General features: G+C 39.8%; 1 protein-coding gene across 5 annotated transcripts in view; it reads right to left on the minus strand.

The window, feature by feature from the left end:
• Nucleotides 1-1,417: 1,417 nt before the first annotated feature.
• PAPOLA (poly(A) polymerase alpha) overlaps nt 1,418-26,504 on the minus strand; it is a 65,430-nt gene continuing 40,343 nt past the window's right edge. Inside the window, exons 13-23 of one of the 5 annotated variants that reach the window (XM_023546569.2) lie at nt 23,968-24,021; nt 23,308-23,427; nt 21,738-21,847; nt 20,978-21,070; nt 17,622-17,743; nt 13,269-13,411; nt 10,333-10,433; nt 9,880-10,100; nt 5,925-5,987; nt 3,913-3,987; nt 1,418-1,836 (exon numbers count right to left, since the gene is read on the minus strand). In XM_023546569.2, coding sequence (XP_023402337.1) covers nt 1,741-1,836; nt 3,913-3,987; nt 5,925-5,987; nt 9,880-10,100; nt 10,333-10,433; nt 13,269-13,411; nt 17,622-17,743; nt 20,978-21,070; nt 21,738-21,847; nt 23,308-23,427; nt 23,968-24,021 — 1,198 coding nt within the window. In that variant the 3' untranslated portion in view covers nt 1,418-1,740. Of the gene's footprint in view, nt 1,837-3,912; nt 5,268-5,924; nt 5,988-9,879; nt 10,101-10,332; nt 10,434-13,268; nt 13,412-17,621; nt 17,744-20,977; nt 21,071-21,737; nt 21,848-23,307; nt 23,428-23,967; nt 24,022-26,504 lie in introns of those variants that run through there. The other 4 variants (XM_023546570.2, XM_003408868.4, XM_023546571.2 and 1 more) reach the window with 4 other exon arrangements.

Here is a 26,504-nt window from a genome sequence, read left to right on the forward strand (position 1 = left end):
CCTGGCGATTTCAATCTAACTCTGAAGCTACACAAAAAACACAGACGCCTTGTATGCTTCACCTGTTAGTATAACCATCTCGGTTCTGAGGTGGTGGGAAGGAGGGCAAGGTGACTGTGCAGAGCAAAGACAGGGAAGTAGGAATATTGTACACTAGACATCGTCAAGTAACAGTGAAAAGAAAGCCTCAATTAACGCATAGCCTAAGGGGGGAAGACTGCACTCCAACTTTGGGAAATTAATTTAGAAGGACAGGGAAGAGTTGAGAGTAACTGCAGTTTAACAGGAAAAATGCACAGGTGACAGGATGGAGCAGAGAGCAGGATGCGTGAAACGTGTCGTAAGGAAAACTGTTAGCATTTGCTTTGCCCAGATCCACAAAGGGTAAGGTGATCACATCCGGCACCCCTCACAATTCCTACACATGGAGGTTCTGCTGCTTCAGGATGAGATTTTTGCTTCTGTTTTTTTTTCTTGTCTTTAAAGAAAAGAGTTCCTAATTTTTTGACAGAATAAAACAAAAAAAGGAGTACAGAGCCGACTAGATGTCAAGTGCTTACTAGAAGTGATTTTAAAATGTTTCTATATGTAAAATTTACTGACACAAAAAGTAGGTTAAAATTCTTGGAGAAAATGCCTTTTTGCCCACATGTTTAAAATTGAAAACCAACTTTACGACAGACAGGAGTTCTGTGGAGTGTACGAAGTTCCTCCTAGTTAGAGCTCAGCGGCCATCACAGGCGTTGCTTTCAGTCGCCCTCAAGTTTCAGCCATGGGACAAAATCTCGTGCTCTGTGCCATGTGGCCACGGGGTCAGTGTCCTCACACCACGCACGGCTTGAGAAAATACCGGCATTTTGTTTTTTACGAGTAAGTCCTACGTTGTGCATACATGCAAAAAGGGAGGGAAGGGGGCTTTTTTGCTTGTTTCAAAGACAACAGATTAAAGGCAGAAGAATACGGAGCTTTGACAGACAGGCTCAGAGAAAAACGTCTGCTGTTTGATCGCTGATTTGTATGCACTATAAAACAATTCTATAAATAAAACCAATGTATCATTTCTTAATTATGACCCCATCAAAACCAAGTTATTTCCTAATTATTCTTTCAATGTCAAATGTCAAGTACCCCAGAGTTGACATTTCATGTTTTAGGGTCACAGGTGCTCACAGGGACTGAACTAGAGGCACTCTCAGCCTTTCTCTGAAGTCTAACAGTACACCATGCACAATGGTACCCAATTTGGAGACTAAGGGTAAAGAAAAATTTTCAGGTAAAAATGAAAATCCATCAAGCTGAAAATCTAAAATTAGTTCTACTTTCTAATAAAAAATACATAAAAGTGCATCATCAGAATAAGGAATTCTATGCCAGTTTGTATTGCAGATTTGCCAAAGAACGCATCAAACATAAACCCCATTCAGACGTCAATTATGGATACAAAGGGAACTCGAGGTTTTTTTTTTTTTCTCCGTTTTTGTTTGTTTGTTTTTTAAAGGCAGTAATCTTTTGAAATAGTTAATGCAACTGTTGCTAACACATTAATAATAGTACTCCTGGCTTCACATACTAACCTGGACTTCCGATCAAGTGCTGATTAGCCCAGTCAGGGAGTCATCAAAAAAAAAATAAATCCGTTTTCAGTCATGTCTAGTCTTGTACCCTCCATTCTCCTTTTTTAGCATTTGAAGACAACAGGTTGAGTTGGCAGATATTGTTTATGGACCCCTGAGGTGGTTTTTACCGATTCAATCTCAGTTTTATTGAATTCTTGATAACAGGAATAGGATTTGCAGGGAGAGCGGGGATATCAGAAAGGTCTGTACTGGATGTTTTCTGAGGACGAAAGCAAAGAACACAGTTATCATTCAAAGCACTGTAACCGAACAATGAGATTTACTTTCTATCGCTTTATTTCCTAAGAAATGGACGGGACCTTAAAACAGAGGTACTAAAATGTAAAGAAAAACACACTAGTATGTTGTCAGGTTGGAAATTAGCATACCTATTACTATCTAATTATTTATTCTACACTTTTAAAAGTTTTTCAAATAATTATGAAAAATTATATCTATGTACACATATACATACAAACTTCAAGTAACTGCAAATACAGTGTTTAAAAATAGGCTCCTCTCAGAAATCACCTAGCAAATAATAATCAAGTTAAAGTACACTTACTCAGTATTACTAACTCGGTACCACAGCTTCAGTATCAACCAGTACTGGAGCACCCCCATGTGGGAGAACACTTAAAGTTCACCTCACACACAGGACCGGCAGTTAGGTATACATTTATTATTTTCTGACACTGTAAATTGTAAAAATTAATCTACACAACTTAGCGATATCATCCTAAATTTGGGGAAAGTTTTACTATATGAAAAAACATTGTATCGTTCTACTGTCTTTTTTTAACATTCAAAACCATACAGATGAATTTTTCTAAAGTTTTATTATGAAAAACTTCCAACGTACAGGAAGGTAGAGAACACTGTATAATGAATCCCGAATCCCCACGTATTCACTACCCAGCTTCATCAACTGTCAAATCAGAGCCAATCCACTGTCCTCCCACTTTCACTCCCCGGGTTATTCTGAAGTAAATCCTGGAGATCCTACCATTCCATCTGTAAATATTTCAGGGTTTGTCTCAAAACAACAAGGACTCTCTGTGAGACACAACCACAGTATCAACATCACCTCCACGGAAGTAAGTATTTCCTCAACATAACTAAACACAGAGATGCGTTTTACTTTAAAAAGTCAACATAATCAATCTTTTTATAATTGAGTGATTTTCTCTCCATGACTCTAGGAATCCTTTCATTAAAAAGAAATTTCTACTCATGAAAATATCTAAAAGGCAAGCACCCGTGGGTGCTAATCACTACAGGAATGAGCTCGGGAAGACATGACTATGAAAACAGCTCCCTAGAGCATCATGTGGCAAACCAAGAGACATGCAATCACAATCACAAAACAGTTTAAGTGTGATAAACGTGTGTCCACGTATCACAGCACCTCCTAATGTTATTTCCGTTAACCTCCTGCAAAATTTTATTAAATAAAGGTCAGTGAAATAAAAGGCACTGCAGATACTAAATATAAGATTTAACATCTTCACCCAGCAAAAGCGCACTTTAAACTTGTCACGTTAGAGTAACTTCATGAAGCACAAGGCCGAGAGGCGGCATCATGGTGTCGGCACAGCCATGTCACTAGGCAGCAGGTGTTATCTAGGTTATCCAGTGCAAGGTCTACTCAAATTAAGTATTTACTTTGTGTCGGAGTCTGACCTACACTTTGGGGTTTACTCAATTTGAGAAAAGGATTCAAGATGAAGACATTAATTACTTCACAAAGAAAATGAAGGTTCACAAATCAATGCAAAGATTCCACGTTCCTACTGTATGCCAGGGCTTGTCACAACTTCTAAGACAAATGAAAAAATAATTTCCAAAAAACAATGAGTTGTACTAAATAACTAACTGAAAATCAGTAGTGAAAACTGAGGCAAAAACAAATGTTAAAAATAAAAGATCGTGTTAATCTTGCAAAAAATCTATGAAGAGTGTTTTTAGTTCTCTCGTAGCTTAAACGACACTCCGGCTTTTAAATAAAATCTCTAGATGAACAGTGTGCGCGTAATTACTGAGGCTTTAAATAAGCTGCAACATCAAACGGTAATATAACGGGATGAGTTAGCATCCTGACAGAACAAAAGAAAAGCCTCAACAAATCCAATGCCCTGCCTTTAAACAACAATAAATACATTTATTGACCAGCAATAAACAATCACTTTCACAAAAGATAATTAACAGTCTCCTATATGTGCCCATCTTAACTCATGAGACCACACGAACCATAAGAATTGTTTATAAAGCTCTCCTTGCTCTGTGCCCTTAGTACCTGCGAGGCCAACAGAGAAGCTGCCGTCTGGATAGTTTCCGACTGAGCTGTACTTGTCTCTGTGTCCAGTTGTTCCTGGAAGACAAAGAGGATGGGGAAAAGAGACTTAAAAAAGGATACAAGAACATAACTGGGTTTGCTGGCTAAAAAATTTTTAAGACAAACTGGAAGGCGGGGGATCAAGAGAAAGCTGTGACTACATTACAGAATCATCCATTAAGCCCTGTTGTAGGTTATTTCACACTGTTTCAGATACTCCTAAATTTTTATTTGCCTATTTAAATCTCATAAGCACGGTGTCCAAGGATCTCACAACTTTCCAACTGGCTCCAACTTGGACACTGTAAACAAACAATAATTAAGACATATACAGGCACATCATAAAATGCTGCCCAGACAATAGTTAGCAGAATATAAGCTCAAGAAAAAGCTCTTGGCCATAAGACAAAAGCACAACTCAAAAATAATTTCATTACTAAAAGAAATTACCCAGAAGCACAAAAAGTGCACCATGCCTTTAGTTAAAAGTAGACAAGGTCTCTAAACACTTCTCCCTGTGTAAGCTCGAGCTCCTCCCCTCCCGCAGTAACCAGAGCACTGACGCTGCTCTAAGAGTCTGGGGAAACGCCAGGTGAGCACTGTCACTCCACTGGTCTGAACGTCTTCAGAGCAGCACACAAAAGCGAGTAATACATTACTACGCACACAAATACCTGACAACTTCAACTTTTACGACACAATATATACAATAATAAAACAATGAAATATCAACTTTCTCCTGGGAAACCAAAAAGAGTAAATAACAACAGTGCCCTGTGCACACTGGGAAAGTGTCAGGGCCGGCACGGAGCAGCAGTCACCGGAGAAAGGCGGCCTTTCTTGAAGACAGCCTGGCCATATGCACCGGAAGTTTTAAAACGAGGCACACTATTTGCCTCAGTAATTCCTCCTTCATTAATTTACCCTAAGGAAAGAAACATAAATGGATGGCAGCAGCTTAGCTATAGTCAATGCTACAGCAGAGAAGAGCAACTTTGTTTTTTAATGGAAACAACTGTAAATAGGAAATTGGTTGAATAAAATACGGTAGTAGCTTTAAGATGACATTCTATTAAAAAAAACCCAGTGTTCTATGTAGCCATTAATAGTAATTTTGTAGATTACATAACGATGTAAACAATTTTTTCTTGGTTTACAAAGTGAGTAAATATCACAAGGCATTACTGGTATGTGTGTGAACACGTGTGGGCACACACAGAATCTAGAAAGACAGACACAAAAAAACAAACAAACAAAAGATCTATCCATCATGGGAATCTGGATAAGGTCAGGGAAGGGGAAGATTTCCAGCGTTTCTACAACAAACAAAGAGGAAATATGTTAAAGTCTTCCACATATTTCAATTTCTGAAAAAAACAACATTCAGGCTTTGACGGTTGGGCCAAAACCCATCTCTTCCACCCCATCTGCCCCATGCGAGCCCCTGCACCTTAACGCCAGCCAAAACCTTCTGCCAAAACCGGGTTCTTTGATCCCACCATGCTCTTTCCCCAGTAGTGAGGAGCCCTTCTCATTCACCTTGGACTGCTTAAAATCCTATGTGTCCTTCAAGGGCCACTTGAAACGTTGCTTCCTCCTACTATGAAGCTTTTCTATTACTTCTGTCAGAGATAACATCTTCCTCGACACTCAGGCCTCAATTACTGTGATTTTCTTTGATAATGTAATTAATTACATCAATGTCTTACCCTCTCTACTTAATTATCAACTCCTCAAAGGTTTGGGACACACCTCCATCATCCCTATTTAGGCTTCAGCACTGCCTAGCATCCAGTGGGACCTCACACGTTTGAGGTCTTCCATCTCAGCATAATGAATTAACATTAAAGCAGTACTGACAACTATCTGAAACCTAAACAACAAAATACAGGACCACACTCTAGAGACACGTCTGTGACACCTTCTGCACTCTTAATTGTGTATTATATATTCCAAAGGCTAAATTTGTATACCTTCGTTTCTGTTTTATCATGTCCACTCAAAGCAAGACAGTTAGCCTCTTCACTTGTTTCATCCTGTTTTTAAAAAAAAAAGCTTTATTCTCTAAAATGAAAAAATTTTGATTACTGCCAATCAATACTTTATGAAATTTTTAAAACTATAAAACTACAGTTATACTTGTAAGATTAAGTATGGCCTCAAAATAGATTACAGGTTTCCTAAAAACAGTTGTTTTCTTCCCCCCCTCCCCATATTAACCAATGTAATTTGGCTCCGGCATTTACTAAAATTATAAGGAACACGGGAAAATGGTTACTGTAGACCATCACCACCTAAGGTACATTTCCCAAACCACTAAGTTCATGAAGAAACACCCCCTGGTCAAACATGTTTAGGAGCTCTACATCCGATCACCCCGTTCCTAGAGATTCTCACACACAGGCACACACGTGCACACACACATACACATTGTTAGCACATTAACGGTTCTGAGTTCTACAAAGGAGATCCCTTTAAACTCTCTGAACGGAATTAGCCACAGAACCCCCATTCTGGGTAAGACCTAGTAACATCCTAAAGAGATGTCCTTCCCAGGTCTTAATTTATTCTAATTCTATTCAAAACAAACAACTTATTTTTGGCAAGGAGGAAAAGGGAAAGCCAAAGATAGCTGAACTTCACCACTCCTGACTTTCTTAAGAAAAAAATTTTATGCACTATTTTCTCTGCTTTATTTACCAAGCAGAACTAAAATTAAAATCTGAATGTGGCTTCAAAAAAAAAAAAAAACAGAAACAGAAACCACAGGGTAACCTATGTATCAGAAGAGATTCTACTAGCATAGCAATACCAACTCATTCCAGCAAGGACCTTATTTACATCCTGCAAACAGACCAACTATTAAAAAAATGAAAATTTCAAGTCACAGCTGGGAAAATCTGAACACTGACTGGACATGTGACGCCACGACTGACCGCTAATACTGACGTGAGAAATACACTGCATGCTTTTAACATCACTTATTCTTTAGACACACCCTGGAGTATTTGTGGTCGAAATGATATCACTTCTAGTATTTGCTCCAAAACAATAGGGGAAGGTGGGGATACAGAAGCCACAAGGCTGGTGATGCATTATTGCGGAAGCCAGTGAGGCGAACATGGCAGTTCCCTATAAGCTCTACTTTTTCATGTCTGAATTTTTCCCTAAGAAAAGCGTCTGTGTGTATGCAACTTCATCTTGCCATACAGTCCAGGTAGTACAGCAAACTTTATTTTTGTTTTAGATTACCACTCATGTGTTTGAAAAACCTGAGCATATGATGAACATTAAACAGAACTAAATTACCTAACAATATCCAAACCTTCTTATCTATATCCATGTTCATGGATTATTAACTGAGTGGAACCAGTGTTTTTTCCTGATTTGCTAGATTATTTCTAATACCAAGTCCTCATTAACAGAGAATTTTTTAAAGACCCAGTTTAGGAGGGCTTTAAAACTAGGGCACATTTATACTATAACTCATTTCTTCAACTTTGGCACCATGAGAATTAGACCTGGGTTCTAACCTTGACTCGGACTTCAACTAGCTTTATAACTGCAAAAAGCCACCGAACGTCAACTTCCTCTTCTGTGAAATGAGATTAGTAGCCTGTGAGATAACCTAACATCACAAGATTCCTTCTAGTATTAAAATTCTATCTTAAAATTCTGTTTTTGTTAAACAACTCCAGGGAGAGGCCCTAAACAAAATCCAGACTGTGGGAGAACATACAGAACAATAACAACAACAAAATCTGCAAGGGGAGAAAAACAAAAGGAAGAGGGAAACTTTTAAAACGTGACTTAGGTTAAAGACCTAAGAGACATCAAACAACTGCAACGTAGAAATCTTATTTAATTCCAGATCTGAGCAAGTAAACTGTCAGAAAATGAACAAGACAACCGGGAACATCCGGCCATTGACTGGATATATGCTGCTATTAATGAACCGTCCCTTTTTAAGTGGGCTGATTTATTTGGCTTACGTCTTCTCTTTTTTTAACCATTGCCATCAGGGGGTGCCTGGCATTCATTCATTCATTCTCACCAGTACCTCTGGAGCCTTCACCCTCAGGTTAGTGGTGAGGGCATAAGGGGAAATGATGTCTGGATTTTGCTTCTAAATACTCCAAGGGCAAGGGGACACCAAAAGCTGGAAGAAGTAGTATAGGGTTGGATGAGCGTCCCTCCTCACTGAAGGTGCGGGATGGGTACGGGGTCACTAAATGATTCTCTTTACTTCTGTTGCATATATTTTAAAACTTCTAAGTTTAAAAAAATCCTACATTCCTATTGCCTCTCTAACCCAGGCAAAAAACATGAGTGCTATTCTACCAAGGTAAATGAAAGCTACATTACAAACCTGGGGCTGATGCAGTGCACTGAGTCACAGCTCCCAGGGACACACTTGTGACATTCAGGAAACCAAGGGACGAGAGCCTTTCACTAAGGTAAGAGGAAATGTGAACTCTGAAATATTCTGGCAACTCGATGCCATGATCAGCAGACAGCTGTGGAGTGGAATGACACCGACACCAGTACACTCGGGTGGCTGCACAACGCCATCACGCGGCAGCAGAGGCTTTTAATCACATGATTCTCTGAGAGTCTCTGATTCAGCCTCTCGGGAGGAGGCCCTAAAAAAGCCCTGAAAGAGGAACTGTGATGTCCAAGTAGAGCTGAGAACCACTGCCTTAGAGATTTTACACACACACACAGGTGGGTTTTCAGAACACATCTTCTAAGATATGAGAGTCTATACCCATTTTTCTTTTGCATTTAGAGTAAGTGACAAAATTAATCAAAGTATTCATTTTGAGTTAACAGTGGCTATTTCCAAAAAATTAAAAGCAAAAGGCCTCAGAATAAACTAGGGACTAGAACACTTACAAATTAGAGACAAGTAAGTTCCCATCATCACAGATGAAGACCCTTACAATGGACTCCACGAGAAGCCTAGGTATTTTCCTCCCATTCTACAGCAACACTGGTATAACAAGTCCCTAAGTAACAAATTTACGGTCAAAACTCACAATGAAATTGATCCTTTTGGAGTGTTATCTCTGGGGCCATGAAAGCCACCAGAAAGCAACTCCAGGGAGCAGGGAGACGGGTAATGAGGCAGCTTCTATTTTAAGAATCCCACCAAAATGTGCTCTCAATGGTTTTCCTAAAACTGTCTGAGATGGTGACAAGATGAACCAGCTACTATAAAAAATAAAAGTACCACCAGAAAATTTCCTGAAGAATTGGAGCAAATAATCACTCAGGGCCCCAAATGAATGTGACTTTGCCAGCCTGTTCAGCCTCTCCGTAAGCATCCCGAGATCCTACCGTGCTCAGTGACACTGTAATACAAGGACAACGCGCAAACTCCAGAACCCCACTGGATCACGGGTACTGGGGACTTTCGTCCAAAGGGGCTATAAAACAATCAGCAAACATAAAAGATATGGCCCCAAGAGAATAATCAACTAAGACGATAAGTTGTGTTAGCCTACACATGCTATGGGAGTCCTGGTGGAACAGCAGTTAAAGCGCTTGACTAACAAAAAGGCTGGTGGTTCGAACCCACCAGCAGGTCCTCGGAAGAAGGATGTGTCAGCCTGCTTCTGTAAAGATTATAGCCTTGGAAACCCTACAGGGCACTTCTAGTCTGTCCTACAGGGTTGTTACGAGTCAGAATCAACTCGCCAGCTGTACAGAGAGGCAGTTAATGAGAGGAGTAGGGAGGGTGGATAAAGAAAGACTGAAAAGAAACTCTGGCACCAAAGCGCTCCACACACACCTGAAATTTTTCTTCCACCAGATCTGCAAACAGACAAAGCTGGTACCCCCCTGGGCTAACTGCCGTATTACACACACCTCTTTTGTTCTGGTACCCCCCACGCCCCCCAGGGCTAACTACCGTATTACACACACCTCTTCTGTTCTGGTTTTCTTGGGACTCTCTTCTTTATGCGGGGAGGATGTCCTCTTCATTCCTGCTATAGGATTAGGTATTTTTGTTGCTGCATTTCCTGAAGGTCTAGGTGGTTGGTTTACCAGACGTGTTGAGGAAACGACTCTGGAGACCGTAGGCTTTGGTGGTGGAGAAATGGCTGGCTGTGTGGCAGTTTGAGGAATGCTTTCACTCGATGTACCTACGTAGCAAGTATATGAGTTTGTAAAAATTAATCATTCAACCAGGAAAGCTTTAAAAATTTTATTCCTCTAAATTTGATTTCATGGATCACTTTACATGCAATTAATAAAACCCCATTTAAAAAACTGAGTTTAACCTACTTCATCAACAAATAACGCCGTATTTCAAAAGGAAGGCTGAAACCAAACACACTGTAAGCACTCCCAAATCTGTCACCCCTGAGTCCTCACCCCCTGAGCTTTCACTGGAATTGACTTGTGGCACAGAAACTTCAGGAGCCTGGGTGTTGGTCACAGATGCTGCTGTTACAGCTGGAGCAGGACTGTTTCTGCTAAAAATAGTAAGAAAAAACAAGCAAGTACAAGTCAGTAATGGAATTTAATACATGCAGGAGTTACTTTCTAAAGTAAATGATTCTTTAGTTTTACTTCTGATACACAGACTTCAGGTACTGATGGCAAAACAAAACCAACCATCAAAGGCACACACGTTCTAAAGCAGTGCCGCCCGACAGGCCTTTTTAGGGTAATGCAAATGTTTACCTGCACTACGCCGCCGCATTGCAGCCGGCCGCCAGCCAGATGGAGCTGCCGCAGACGTGAAATACGGCCAGTGAGGGACCAAACAGTTCACTGCACTTAACGTTAGTTAAGTAAAACGAAAATCCCCGCATGTGGCTATGGCTACCATAATGGGCAGCCCTGTGCTAAAGGATCTGTTATTACTAATTTCGGGTATAATAAAACTCTACAGAAAGCTATGAAGACAAAAATGGTCTGAGAAACTGAAAGGAATTTCATCATATAAACTCCAAGAGTTTCTGAAACTCTCAAAGCTAAATGTCCCAGGTAACAAACAAAGGTTCTCAAGTGACAGGGCGATACTCTAATACTTTGTTTCAAAAATAAATTATTTTAAACCTTCTTTGTTGCTGCTGTGACGTGCTGATAAGTGGATTCCCACTCCTGGTGACCCCATGTGAGAGTCAAACTGCCCCCATAGGGTCTCCTGGGCTGTAATCTTCACTGGAGCAGACTGCCAGGTCTTTTCTCCCGCGTGGAACCACTAGTGGGTTAGCAGCCAAGCGCCTAACCTTTGCGCCACTCGGGCTCCTCCCCTCAAAAGTCCGACTCTCCCCTCTTTCCTGCCCCTTTCACCTGCAAATCTCAGCAGATGACCTGGTTTCTTACTCCACCCAGGAGTTATCCCAAACGCTGACCATAAAATAAGGCAGGCACAGACACCTATCATTAAGTCCCTTCTTTCCTGTTACACTGGAATTCTGTCTCTTACCATCAGCTCTCCGAGCCCAACCCCACTTCCTCATTCGGGACCCCACTCACTGTCACCCCCCTTCCCCCAGGAGACTGACTTGCCATCCTCCCTCCTCTACTCGCCCCCCTCTTCAACTTTTCTCTCTCAAATAAACCCTACCCTTTATCATTTAAATAATCTCAAGTTCTGATTATCTTCGAAAGCGAAAACGAAAGCTCAAAGTCCTCCACGGTCACCCTCTCCTCCGTCAGGAGCTCTCCCTCTCACTGATGAAAACGCGGGCCACGCTGGAGGACCTGGATGTTTTGGTGTCTCCAGGGACATGCCCGTAGTGTCCTAACACAGTCAGCTTATTAAAGGTACGGCAGGCAAACGCCAGTAGATTAGGGCTACCCCTCAGGGACAGCGCGAAGATGGAATCAGGCCAAGGAGACAGCCCTCCAGGGCACAAACATCTAATAATTAAACAGCAAATGAGAGCCGGTCAGTCCCACAGACGCAAGAGACAACCCGCTGCTGACACAGCTAGCAAAGTGCTTAGGACATAATAAATACTCAGTACCTGTTGAGCAAACACACAGCCATAAACTTAAAATCTGGACGTCTTCTCTAGAGGAGTTATTTAATAACACCTCAGAAACTAACTTTGTGAAATTCCTTAGTACACCGACCTTTCAGGTTCACAGTCAATCACACTTTAACCACTGCACCACCAGGGCTCCTTGCTCAGAATGTACACATAATCGAACACGTGCACAAACTCACAAGTACGCAACGGCTTTTACAAATCCCAAACTCTTACTAAAATGTTAGCACATTCACTCAAGAAACAAAAATCAAATCTTCCCGTTAATAATAAAAAATCTTGAAGTTTATGCTCTTCAAACTAGAAATCTTTTTAAAACTACCAAGATTTAGAGACCACGTTCATTCCGAAGTCTTCACACCACGCATCATTAGCCTAAAAACACATCATGGATACAAAGTTTAAAATCCACCAGCTATACCAGGCATGTTCTACCCAGAGAACCATCCCCACCCTGCAACTCTGACTTTGGCTCTACTTTAACTGCTAATCAAATTTCTAAATCCACTTTTTTAAAGGAAAAAAAAAAAACAGGAATATAAAATGTATTTTACAAAACTGGTCAAGTTTAAGTGTCAACTTACCAATTACAAAGTGAATACACTGGTGTAACCATTACACTTATTTAAAACATTATTGAGCACCCCGTGCGTCTACCCTCACCAGCTCCCTTCGACAGTGAAGTAGTACACCCATAAAAAAGGGGGAAAAATTCTTGAAGGATACACTATTAAGATTTATAGACATTAAATATAAATATGACTTCTTGTGTTCTATTTTTACCACCACAGGCATGTATTTCTTTTATAATGAAAAAACCTAAACTGTCTGGTATGTTTTTAAAGAGAATCTTAATTCTCTAACTACCACCAACCCATACAGACTGTCACCTTTTTTAAAAAAGGTCCCTAATATTCTCACAGACACTCCCCCCTCCTACACAGGTACAAGCAGCTCCGGCACAGAGGAGGGACTCTGCCTCCCGGTCTACTCCCCTTAGCTCACTGTACCGTTCCTGAAGGCAGTCGGTGTCTCCATACAGGGGTTTGGAGAGGCTGTGGTGCTGCTAACATCCATTACTATCTGAATCTAGACAAATCAGTTCCAAAACTGGAATAAAGGTATGATACAGTAGAACAAAAACAAAAATTGTTTGTTTTTCCAGAAACTAAGAATAAAATTGCTGTTAAAAAATTAAAATCTGGAATAAAAATAGCATTCTAAAAAGATTATTTTAACAGCAACTAGAGCATAGTGTGTTCGGTAGCAGATGGCCGATCCGTTTCGGCTTCGCTCTGCCCTTACCCCTGAGAGCTGCCAGAACTGTTCAAGGGACTGGTCTTCATAGCACTGGTAGGTGAAGGCACAGACATGCTGTTGTCACTGTCCATAGACAAGTCAAGGCTGCTGTCATTCAGAGCTGTCAATCGGACGCCTTCTGCTGAATGCTGCAATCAACAAATTATTTAATCAAATATACCTTTATTTCACCAAGATCTTTGAAACGTAGTACCTTTTACCTAACTGATATGACATTTCTACTAAGAAGCACATATCAACAAGTCTGTGAAAACCACAAGTGCCATACTGCCTGTGAAAGGCAAAGATTTGGTAATCACAAACTCGGACTTCAACCTAACTACATTTGCAAAGTGGGAGGAGAAAGGAGTAAGAAATGCTACACTGAAGGTACACACCGATTGTGAGACACATCGCAAATTAAAAAGCATTATAATATGAAAACACACGCATCTCGAATCAGAGGACCATAATTTAATTTTTTTCATATATATGTTTACATATATGAAAGAAAACTCTTAATAATAACCACAACACGAATGATAAATGACTCTGGATAGTGACATAAGTAATTTTGTTTATTGATATTTCTACTTATTCTACAATGAACATAAAATTATGTAATTTCAAAATAATTATCATGTAAGTAAAATTTAGTGCCACTTATTACTATTCTGCAATAAACTCAGCCTCTCAGAAAGGCAAGGGATCTCCAGCACTCCAGCTACAACTCAGAAGTTTAACACGGTACATTTAACAGTGTAAATTATCCTATGAAAACAGAAGCAGAAATAATTTTCTGAAAATTAAACCTACGATCCACGTATAAATCCTAACGTTGGTCTTGATTCACTGTCAAAGCACTTAGCAAGCAGGAAAACCAAAATAATGGTTTTATGGAATAAAGCTAATTTCTGGAGTGACTTTTTTTAAGTTTAATTTTTGCCGCCAGAGCTATTATAATATCACACTGATTTCTTCTTCTTTTTTTTTTTTTTTAAGAATACTTTTAGCCTCCATGTTCACTTAATTTCAGAAACATTTTAATGGAAATAGTTCCCAGCTACTGACAGAAATCCCAGACCCCATGTATCTATATAGGTATCTCTATACCTACTGCTCTCCAGTCTCCCCAGTGGCAACACATCCTAATGTTTGATTTAGCACCACAGAAATGCCACCATGGACACAGATTAACACTGATCAGATGGGGAAGAAGGAGAGGAGGAAAGAGTAATGCCATCTGCTTATAAAGTCAGGTGTGAAGCAAATTTTCTCCTATTCTAAATGAGCACCTTTACTATCCAAACATTCTCCCAGCCTCTCTCCCCATTGGGCATGAGAATGGTTTGTTCACAAATAATAAGTGACTCGCTGTAGACCTGCACTCAAGTCTACAGAGCTACCTGTCTGTCAGAGAGAGACCTGGCCACCACTGGGGCAATCTGGGAACAGAAAGCTTCTGACTGACGGTCTGCACACAAAACAGCAGTAAGTCACTCTGCCTATATCCCCTGCATCTGTATCAAGTCTGGTAGCGAGAGACTCCAACACCAAACACTCACTCCTAAGTATTCTACCAAAGTGTGCTCATGAAACACACATCAGCCAGAGAGCACACCGCAGTGAGAAGTCAACGACACACATACTCTGCAGTCAGAGCTCCAAGTACAGCTCATACTACATGGCCTTCAGCAAGTTTCTTAGGCACTCTTTCTTCTGTAAGAGACAACACCTACAGGCTACCTGGACATTAAATACAGAAAAAGACTGGGGCTGTATTTTACAAATAGACGGTAATAAAAGAGAGCCATCAGACTTCTGGACACTGGTTACTTATAAAAACAAAAAAGTGCCATTCTCAGATACATGAGAGATTAAATAGATCATATTAGTCATACGAAGAAATACTAGGCAGTCACTAATAGTGTCATACAGATAGATGGTCACACTACAGACTACAGTAATCACAAAAAAAAAGTCAGGTCACAAAATGGCATCATCGAACCCCTTTTAAAATACCTGTTATGAAGCGGGTTAGAAGCTGGCGAAAAGGACACGAAAAGAGAGAGCAGAGGGAGAGAGCAGGCTGTCTCATTAGGGGGAGAGTATTTGGGAGTGTATAGCAAGGAGTATATGGGTTTTTGTGTGAGAGACTGACTTGATTTGTAAACTTTCACTTAAAGCACAATAAAAATTATTAAAAAAAAATACCTGTTATATGTGGGTATATATGTCACTCAATAGTCAATATAGAAATAAACTAAAATGTTAAGGGTGATGAGTTTACATTGACTTGATTTGATAAATAAAATTCTTAGACTATGCAAATTTTGATCACTGATGATTCGTTTTACATTCTAAAAGATTATGTCTACACAGATACTACCTTAGTAATAAGATAAAAATAAAGCATCTTATATTAAAATTTTCTGAAACTATACACTAGTCATTTCCAAACATCAATGTTACCATGTAAATAATAAGAGTTTAAAAAAAGGTAAGGTGAATCAAGGGCTCTCAAGAAGCTAATTGCCACAATTATAAATAGCTGTTTTAATAAAATAGAAATGACTAAGCATTAAAGGATAAAATAATCTAATTATTCATATTCATTTCTGCAAAACACAAAAGTTTACAAATATTTTCAATACGTAGTGGATATACATTTAAATGTAACTTCTTAAGCCCACCAACAACATAACACTCAGTGAGAAATCAGAGGACAAATCTTAGACTTGATGCTTTAAAAACAGAATCGCGCTGGTGAGAGGGAAGCAGGGTTGAGAAGGGAGAGGGTTGGTGTGTCGTGGGGCTGTTTATCTGAAGTCTTACAACGATGTACAAAACTGGTTTGTTCTGTAAACCTTCATCTAAGGTTCAATTTTAAAAAATAAAATAAATAAAACTGCTTGAGAGAAGAATTGCACTTTCTCCCCCGACTTTCCAGACTATCATGAAACCATTAGGTTAAGAAGAGAAAAACAAGGTAAGACTTAGATATAATGTATGTAAAGACTTAAATGTTACTGCAAAAAAATGAAACGTGATTTTTAAATTGCATTTAGACCAAAAAAAAAAAAGGAAATGATCTGTGTACCTATCCCCAGGTTATTAATAATAATAATGACGGTGACAGTAACAGAAGCTCAACGTAAGCATTTACTATATATGCCAGGCACTCATTTAAACCCTTTACATATACCGACTCATTTGACCCTCACAAAGCTGGACTTAACAGGTAAAAATATTTTAAGAATATTAACTTTAGAGATGATGCGAACCACGCAACAGGTATCTCTTACACAATCTGCCCAAGTCTCACAGGTAGGAAGCAGTGGACCTTGAGTTTGCATCAGGCAATGTACTCCAGAGTCCTTGCTCTTAACTTCAATGTTTCCATGCCATGATGTGTTTTATTCTACTCATAATATACTCTATGCCTTAAGAAACAAAACGTTATAAAGCTGAAGCCTCCTGTGTTCATTTCATTCCCGTCCTTTCCCAGCCCCAGCCTAATAACCATTATCCTGATGCATGTCATCCTCAAACACACACTTTTATTTCATACTGTCTCCGAAGCAATGAAGTACTCTTAAAAGTTCTTAAACTTATAAACCTTATATAAAGCACTGTATGATATGTATTTTTCTGCAACTATTTTTTTTACTCAGCGTGAGCCCTGCCTCATTTATTTCACTGCTGTGTAAACATTCCACCATAGGAAGAGCCATCTATTTTTAAAACCACTTAAAAAAATGTAAATGCCATCTCTACACTAAAATTCCAATATGCCCTTTATAATGAGTGTAAATAAGGGGAAAATGGCTTTAATTTATTCAAAAGCCAGAATACTGGAACAATGTGCTACAAAATAATAACTCTAGATACCACCAAGTATGGTTATCAGTGACCTCCTTCTTTATACTCAATAATTTTTAATTTTTAAGTAATAGCTATCTATAGCTTTTACACTCATCCACAAAAGCCATTTTCATAAGAAAATGTTCACATCAGTTACATGATTCACATATCACCTAATTTTATTTTTGAAGGAAATCAGATACTGATGTGAGATTTTACATGGATACGAATAAAATGCTTTTAAAAGAGAACATATTATATATAAAGTAAGGATATGAGGCATCACCACTCAGCTCTATGAAGCCTGAACCAAGCGTGTGCAAGAAACTGGATTAAGAAACACAACTGCTCCACGTCACAAATTTTTAAAAAATACTGTGATCTATTTCAAATGTGACTTATGATTATTAACTGAGCCCAGATTCTGAAGTCTGGATAAGCTGTACACGTAAACTGGACGTTACTGATGCTTCTGTAAGTACTTTCTAAATTTACCTTTTTCTTTTTCTGAAGCACGTGATTAGGGAGCAGTTGATGGAGTTGTCTTCTTTTTACATGCATTGCAGCAATTTTCATATCCACCTCAAACATCTTGCTGTTTATTGCTTGCCTATAAACTATACAATTAGGAAATTGTTAAAGAAATAGAAACATTTTAATAAAGGCAGTTAAAGTCACCCAGGAGAAGCTACTCTAAGTAAGGATCCCTTTTCGATCAATACTGCGTATCTGTAAAATCATCAGGTCAAGACCTAACTTTAATCTGATACCACCCATTGCCTGAGCAAACTCTAAGTGCTTATTACAAGGCGTACGTAACAAACGAGAGCACACAGCGTGTTAAGTCTTCCCGGGTGCCTCTTTAAGAAACAGCAGGATTAGAGAAAAAGAGTTTCTTAAGCCCAGTCTTAAGCCCACAGTCTTTTATGCTATCAGTGTAATTTAAGACTGTAGCCCAAGTATATGAAAAGGCAGCAAAATAAAAATCAAACTCATTAAACTGTATCTAAAAAATACCTTTTTTATATAAGATAAAATTTTAAAATGTGAAGTGAAGAATCATTTTAAGTGATGACACATTATTACAGAAATAACCCAAATGACAGGTCACAAGAGCAAAAAAAAAAGCTACACATAAATAAATCCAAATCATTTAGCTCTAGAGAGCCGACCCCAAAATGGAAACCTGACTGAAGTCAATCACACAACAGATACTGACTGAGCACCTGTCCTTGAGCACACTGTTCGAGACACGGGGGTCTAAGAGTGAACTCGAGACCAAAGCAGCCTGAAGAGTCTACATCCTAGTGGGGAGAATATAACAACAACAAAAAAAAAACCAAACCCATTGCCATCGAGTCAATTTCAACTCACAGAACCCTGGAGACGGAGTAGAACTGCCCCACAGGATTTCTAAACAGCGGCTAGTGGATTCTAACTGCCAACATTTTGGTTGGCAGCCGAGCCCTTAACCACTGCGCCACCAGGGCGCCGATGACGCTTGAGTGGAGATGTAAATGAAAAGGACGTGAGCTGAGGGCCCCTGGTGCCCTCTCTTCCAGGGAGAGCGAACATGAAGAGCGTGTCCTGAGCAGAGGGCACGCCTACAATGCTGTAGGAACAGCATGGCCGCCAGTCAGGGGAGGGGAGAAGCAGACGTTCACAACCCCTTCCTCTGCAACTCTTAAATCCCAGAAGTTCCTAACACAGATTTCCCCTAAGTGTGACACCGAAACTCATCTGGCAACAAAATCTGACCTGAACAATCCGTGGCCACCTAGCCTTTGTTGTTGTTGCTGTCAGTTGCCATGGAGTCAGCCCAGCAGGCCAGAACATTACAGATACCGTCTGCGTGGCCATTTACCTTCTGCTGGTGTGAGCATCACAGGGTTCCCTCTGATCACCAGATGTGGCCCCAGGCCTGGCGGGGTGTGTTGCAAAGTGGTAACTTTTATCAACTGTATTACCTTTCTGGCCCCAAGATATGTGGATAAAGGGTGCGGACCTCTCACAGGGGGTGAGGTCAGAGACATAATGGTAAGGTCAAATCATGTGGAGGCTTGAAACCACAGCAAGGACTTGGGCTTCCATTCTGAGTGAGATGGGCAGCAGCTATACATTCACCCAGACAAGACATGATCTGGCTTTAAAAGCTCACTTTGGATCCCATTTAAAAATAGCTGAGGGAGGGCAAGGGCAGAACAGGGACGCTAAGGCAGCAGACAGAGCAACGACAGTAGCCTGGATGAGGGTGACGCGGTGGGAATACTAACAAGTGGTGGGAATCCCAACATATCCTGAAAGCAGAGGCCGAAGGATTTGGTAATGGAGTGGTATGGAGCAGGGAAAACACCGGAGTCAAGGACGACTCCATGGTTTCTAGCACGAACAACCAGAAGGACGTCTTAGCCAGTAACTAAGATCAGAGAGACCTGGAGAGAAGCAAATGGGGGGGGGGGGGGGGTGAAGATTTCTGTTCTGAATGTTTTAAATTTGTTTTACTAAAAAATCCCTTACGGTATTCCATTAAAATGTTTCAAGATGAAGGACACCTAAATATTTCTTTCTTAAAATACCTAAGAGTTCCTTTAAAATCGTAATGGTTCATTAGTACCATCTTTGATAAAACAGCTCATCTTGAATGAATTATACAAATTTTCTAATTCGAGTATCTCTCCATGACTTGTTAGCTCGTTAACTGTTTAAGCTGGCACTGGATTTTTACTTAGGAAAAAAATAACTTCAGTGGTGTCAGCAGGAGGAGTACCACCTCCAGATGACATCCCGGAAATCTGTGACCGCGTTTCTGTTGTCACAATGATTAAGGGTCACTACTGGCTACGGGCACTAGAGGTCCTGCAACATGAACCCTCCAAAAAGCCAAACCCATTGCCATCCAGTAGATCCCGACTCACAACCACCCTACTGGACAGAGTAGAACTGCCCCACACGGTTTCCAAGGAGTGGCTGGTGGATTCCACCTGACGACCTCTTGGTGAGCAGCCACACACTTCACCACTGCACCACCAGGGCACCGCAGTATGTTCCTTGCCCCACCTATATTCCTAAAGATGAAAAATCTACTTATAAATTATTTGAACAAAGAACTGAACTCAACTTTACATAAAAACTGTTTTTATCCCGAATTTCCCAGGAATGCAACTACCATAAATCAAGAGAAGGTTATCTGTTGTTTTCTTTGAATCTTTTATTTTGTCATCAATGGCAAGACAGCTGATGGTGTCTGAATCACCAGAGGTAACACCTGTACCAGTCGGTATTCACAAATGTCCCAACAGCAGTGATTCTACATACAGGTGCGATCACCTGACTACCTCAGTGTGCCTTCTGGCATCTCTGTGCCTGAGCACTTACACGCTAACAGACCTATTTTCTCCTTTTACTTCTCCTTTATAATTACAGCTAGTGCATGATATTTTTTTAATTTTAATTCTTATATATAATTACACTATCTATAAATTCCATTACAGCATAGTAAATATTATCAAACAAAAGTAACTTAACACAGCACCTAAATTTGAGACTGGCTTTTTAATTGAAACTTACTATAAAAATAGACTCTAATTTCTACTTAAAGACTAAAGACTCAGTCACTTCCTTTAATTTATTACATAGGACCCTGGCGGCATACGGCTTCTAACCAAAAGGTCAGCAGTTCGAATCCACCAGGCGCTCCTTGGAAACCCTATGTGGTAGTTCTATTCTGTCCTTTAGGGTCGTTTTAAGTCAAAATCAACTTGACGGCAAGGGGTTTGGGGTTTTGTTGTTGTTGTTGTTATGACCTGGAAGTCACATACTTCGAGTTAAGCTGAAAAACAGTCAAATTGTACCAATTTTTTCCTCTCCATCTCTCCGTTGGTTGGTAAATCTGAACATTCTCTGTGGAAAATTATTTCTCCTGGACAGCTGGAAAATGACACTTGCTGAAGTTTTTTAAAACAGGGGCAGGAAAGGGAGTGAAATGTTTGAAAAGAAGAGAATTAGTCCTTAAGGAAGAGGCAGTTGTCCCTATGTATACTTGCCGTCCCCTGAAAAGCTGTGGTCTACACACAGCCTTAGCTTTCCTCAAGGCCAGCCACCATTTTCAGTCTTTAGTTAAACCGTATCAGCTTTTACCTCAGGGTACAGGTTCATCTGAAATGTGGACCAATTTACCCTACCCCCCCGTCCATGAACTAACATTAACACTTCAATCTACCCTTGACATAGAGAAGATATTCAAGTCCCCAGAAGTTTATCTTCATCTATTTCTAAGGTTCAAGATTATTAAGACAGAAACAAGCTCGGTCTTTTAGAAACTCATACACTCAGGTTGTTTCTAATTACATAATAGTGTGAAAAAATCAAATTTAAAACTGTTTTTCTTAACTTAAAGGTCTACCACTATAAAGATCACTTACATATTGGACATTAATGAAACTGGTTTGGGTTAGTTACTGAAACTACTAATAGGAGATCATTGAAATTATTTTGGTGATCATTGTTCCCAAGTAATTTCAAGTTGGTTATTGCAAATAACTACGGTGTACATTAAGAAAAATTCAAACATGCAAGCATACAAATGTTCTGATTATCCAAGGAGGGACATACCTGTATCTGTGAAAGACTGAATATCATAGGTGAGATCAACACTGAGGTTTTCAGAGTTTTCTGTTTTCTTAAACACTAACCCAATCACCCACATTGTACGAAACTCTTCCCTGCAAAGTAAGAATAACATTACTGTGGTTCATTAGGATGTCAGGAAAATATCACTATAAATGTAGCTGACAATCTGAGGCAAGTGGAAAAACTTGAAATACAAGTGTACAAGCAAACTAAGTAAAACTCTAAACCCAAACTCCATCGAAAGGCACTTCAAAGTGCCCCCACACGGCTGTCCTCTGTATTCCCACTACTGTATAAACAGCCAGCGTGCCAGGGCAAATACGCTCTTAAAACCAGCACCAAACCCATTGCTGTCGCGCCGATTCCAACTCACAGCGACCCTGCGGGACAGAGTAGAACTGCCCCGTAACGCTTCCGAGGAGCGCCTGGGGGGGTCAGACTGCCGTTTTGTTAGCAGCCGTAGCACTTAACCACTACAGCACCAGGGTTTCCAAAAACGCTCTCAGGGTCTGTAGTTGTTGATCCTCCAGCAGCAAAGGCTCTAGGATCAAAGCAAAACTACGTTCTAGCTGATGAGGGAAAAGAATAGTGCTGTTTAGAAACATCTGAAACAAGACAGGGTTTTCTAGGTAAGAAAATTAACCAGAACGTAAATACTCAATCTTTAAGCCTTTAAAATTCAATTAATGAAGTCACGTGAACAGAAAATTCACAGCAGTGTAATAACAACTGGTGGGTGGTGCAGTTGCTTCTGCACATTTGATGGTACCTCGCATCAGTCTTTTCATAATTAAGATGGCGAAGAGAGACAAAAACCCTATACACGAGGACGGCAGCACCCCAGTGCCAGGGACTGCTACCCTATGATGACACAGACTTCAGTGGTCCTTTCACTTCCGGTTTTCAACCCTTCCTTAATGTTGCTTTATTTTTACAATTTAAAAAGGTCATTACTAGTATTTCCCTCATCTTCAAATACAACCAAATACAGGCAAAGCAGACTCTCAAACTAGGCAATAATACATCACCAACCAGGCCAGCCGGTGACCCGTGAGAGGCTCTTACAGGGACAAAGCCAGCCTGCTTTCATTAACGTATCCTCACCGTGTTTCAGAATCTATCACAAATCACAGCTCTGCAAGGTCAAAATCAAAGTATGTTCCTTTTTAAAAAAAAATTAAGATATAAAGCCAAGATCGATGCTCGGTGTGGCAGCTGCACTGAGAGCCGCTGCGGACCGATGGCAGAGTGGAGAGGAGTGCCGCCGGCGGTGTGAGGCGAGGCTGTGGAGTGGGAGCTCACGCAGCCAGCAAGCGCCTCGCCGGCAGGTTATCAGCACAGAATATGCTATTTCACTGCTGATTTTCCTCAAGGAATAGCCCTTCTCGTCAATGTTTCTGATCAAGACAACCTAAGCTAGAAATTCTAAATTTGCTTTGAGTGATAAGTAATGAACAGAACAGTGGTTCTCGTTATAAAAAAAGTTACCTATAAAACCTCGAAGAGTCAAAGTTGACAAGGGAGAAGGGAATTAAATCAGAAGGTGCCTTACTTGTCAGGGTTGTCTTTGGGTGCTGGAAATGACTGGGGGTTCACATGCGCCAGTGTAATAAATTCATTCTTCTCCAAACTTCCAACCAGGATTCGGATTTTTGATTCCACCAAGCCCACCCTGAACAAATGCCACTCAGTATTATTCAAAGTTGTGGTTAACTTTCAAAGACAATCATAAAATCAAATGTACTTATGTAAAGCAGTAATATCAAGACCACAAAAAACCTGTACATACATGCAAGCAGTTCAACTGTCTGAACAGCACAGGTAAGACCAAAGCCTTGCGCTCTACCCAAAAATGATGAGGCCTTGAAAACTATCAATGTTTCTCCCATGGGGAGAGAGAAAATCAAACCACACATCATTCCAAACACGAAAGTTACAAAAGTCAGTGCCACTGATATTTAAAGAAAAACATGCAAGCTAAAACAACTGTTAAGAGTTGATACATGTCTTTATAAAGCAACTAAAAAAATAATTTGTATGTGGATTCTCTAATCCTGTACTTCCATTACAACAGGTAGCAAAGCTCCATTTATGAACAAATCAAAGCCAAACTGGATGCTTTAAGGACCTCCTCCCATCTCCTACTGCCTGCTGCGGGTATCTGAGTCATTTTGAAATTTATTGTTTCTGTAAAGTCTAACCTTATACTCACCATTCTAGGCGTTGTTTTTCTGTTGGTGCACTTGCTAGAAGTACAATATAATGCCTTTGAAGATAAAGACAACATGCTATTTATTTTATTTATATGCTTTGTGCTGGATATTAAAACCACAATGTAATAAGCTTCCTTACAGTTAAAGATCAACATCAATTTAGCAAAGGGGGTTGGTATCACAATATAAACATAAATTCTTAAATGCTAAAATCCACTTGTTTCAAACTACTGGTGGGTTTAATTCTTCTGAACAAGACAGTCATTTTACAAATAATTACAATAAAAAGCATATTAACTCAAGAATGCCAAATAAACATAAGCGATAACTTTGTTCAATGATCCCAATGAAGTACTGCACCTCTTCCAAAGTGTAAAACTGAGGAGCTGCTCACTGAAATAAAATCTGTTAAGCCAAAATTGTTTCTATGGAAGCAGAGCACCAAGGCTTTAGCTACAAAAACATAACTAAATACGGATACCACAACAGTAACTTCAAAACCAGTGTCGCACGTGTCACACATTTAGTTCAAATTAAAAGGTAGCAAAGTTAAACCGGACATTGATGTGAACCTCTGTGATTTTTCCAACAAAGAAAGAGATACCACTAATGTGAAAGCACAAAGAACTCTGGTTTCTACACTGAGTGTGATACCACTCAAATTAGAGTGAAGGCAAGTTTTCAGTTCAGAAAATACCATGACCAAATACCTACTGTTAATCTTTTTTTAAAAGACTATCTACAAAACTGAAGTGTAATTATCACTATACGTCAACTGTGTCAGACTGAAAACATTCAGTTCAACACACCCTTTTACAGTTTCCACTTTAGAGTGCTGAGAGTCAAACTTCTCACAAGACACTGAACCTCAAAAGCACGCTGAAGTCACTATCCAGTGCAGACACCCGTTTGGAATGGGGGGGCATGACCAAAGATTTAAATGTTGTTACCCTAAGTCTGACACATTTATGACGTTTCCTGACAACCACACTTTACAGGTAAGGTTCTTGACCAAAAGCAAGTCTGACCTAGGCCCAGTTCAAGTTAGCACAGAAAAAAAGAGTATTTAGGCAAGGAACACTGGCAGTTTTGCGAATTTAAGCATTTTTAACCATATTCCTTTAAAGTAGTCCCTTTATTTACTATTTATGCTCACAAAATATTTGAAAAGTAGTCCAGATACTCTGTAGCTGTAATCCTGGACAAGTCTAAGACTGATGGTCCTCATCTGTAAAATGCAGTAATAGTGCCTGTCTTACTGACGAGGTACAGGGAAGCTGGAAGTTCCAAGGAGGGAACAAACGTCGAGTACTGCAGTCTAAGGTAACAGAGGAGAGATACGTATGTGAGAATACGTAGAGAGAGGTGAACACACAGCCCACGTTCACACAGACCAACACCTCTCTGTCAGTTAACTGGCTCAGTTTTATCAGAGCAGGCCAAATACATACGGCAAGCACAGATAGCCTCTGAGCACCCAAGTCACACAAAAGCACTGAAAGCTCATGCATTTTATCTACAGAAAAAAAACCTGCAACCCTCTCAGAGCCCCAAACACTCTGAGACAAAATCCTAATAAGCTCAGTGACCTGATTCCCAGGTCCCCAGGAGAGTAAAATAAGGAACTGATTTTAAAAAAAAAAAGGGAGGGGAGGGGAGGGGAGGTGGAGAAAGAGTTCTCTGACAAAAGCGTAACTTACAACAGGAAACAACAATGTATACGAAGCTGGCATGCACACAAAAACTAAAAATGCCAGGTTATCTAGTATCATCTGGCTGTAAGCACAAAAGTCCCTCTGTCCCTAAATCACTCCATTACCACACTATTAAATGGATACTCTTTAATGATCGCCTGAGTGTTTGACAAGAGCTTGAATGATACAGTGTTCTCTATTTATAAAGGTGAAATATACAATTCGCTTGAACACAATTTTGTTGACAAATGAAAAGTTTAAAATTTTGAAGCCCAAAGAGTTTGACTTTGATTTCCAGTGAAATCCCAGAGAACTATCTACTCTGAGAATTGTTCATCAACAGAGCTGGAAGTGTTAAATGACTCTACCGAATTCTTTATGCTGTAGATTAAAAAGTCCTTCACTTTGCCAAATCTAAGCAAATTTGAAGTGGGAAATATAAAACGAAATAATTTGTAAGTTTAATAGAAATAACTTGCTGATATTAGCCATTAGGAGTGGATTTAAAAAAAAAAAAAAACCCCATCCATCTAAGAACTGGGAAAAAAAAATCCCAACTTCACTCTTCTAAAAACACCTACTTTTTTAAGGTTTAAAAACTGTAACCAGGTAATCAATTCCTGAGACTCCTACCAGAACACAGAACCCAAGTGGAAATACTTTTAAATTTAGATTCCATTATTTTGTGATGTACCAAAATCTGTGATCCCCTACTTCACCCTAAGGGATTAAAGCACCCTGTAAACACGACCTGTGAATGAATGAAAGAAGTCTCACCTTGCATAAGTAAACCCCCATGAAATAAGGTATTCTGTGCACTGTCTCTTAAAACCGTCACACTC

Source organism: Loxodonta africana, chromosome 10 (genome assembly GCF_030014295.1).
Source record: "Loxodonta africana isolate mLoxAfr1 chromosome 10, mLoxAfr1.hap2, whole genome shotgun sequence".
In the NCBI taxonomy this organism is placed as follows: domain Eukaryota; kingdom Metazoa; phylum Chordata; class Mammalia; order Proboscidea; family Elephantidae; genus Loxodonta; species Loxodonta africana.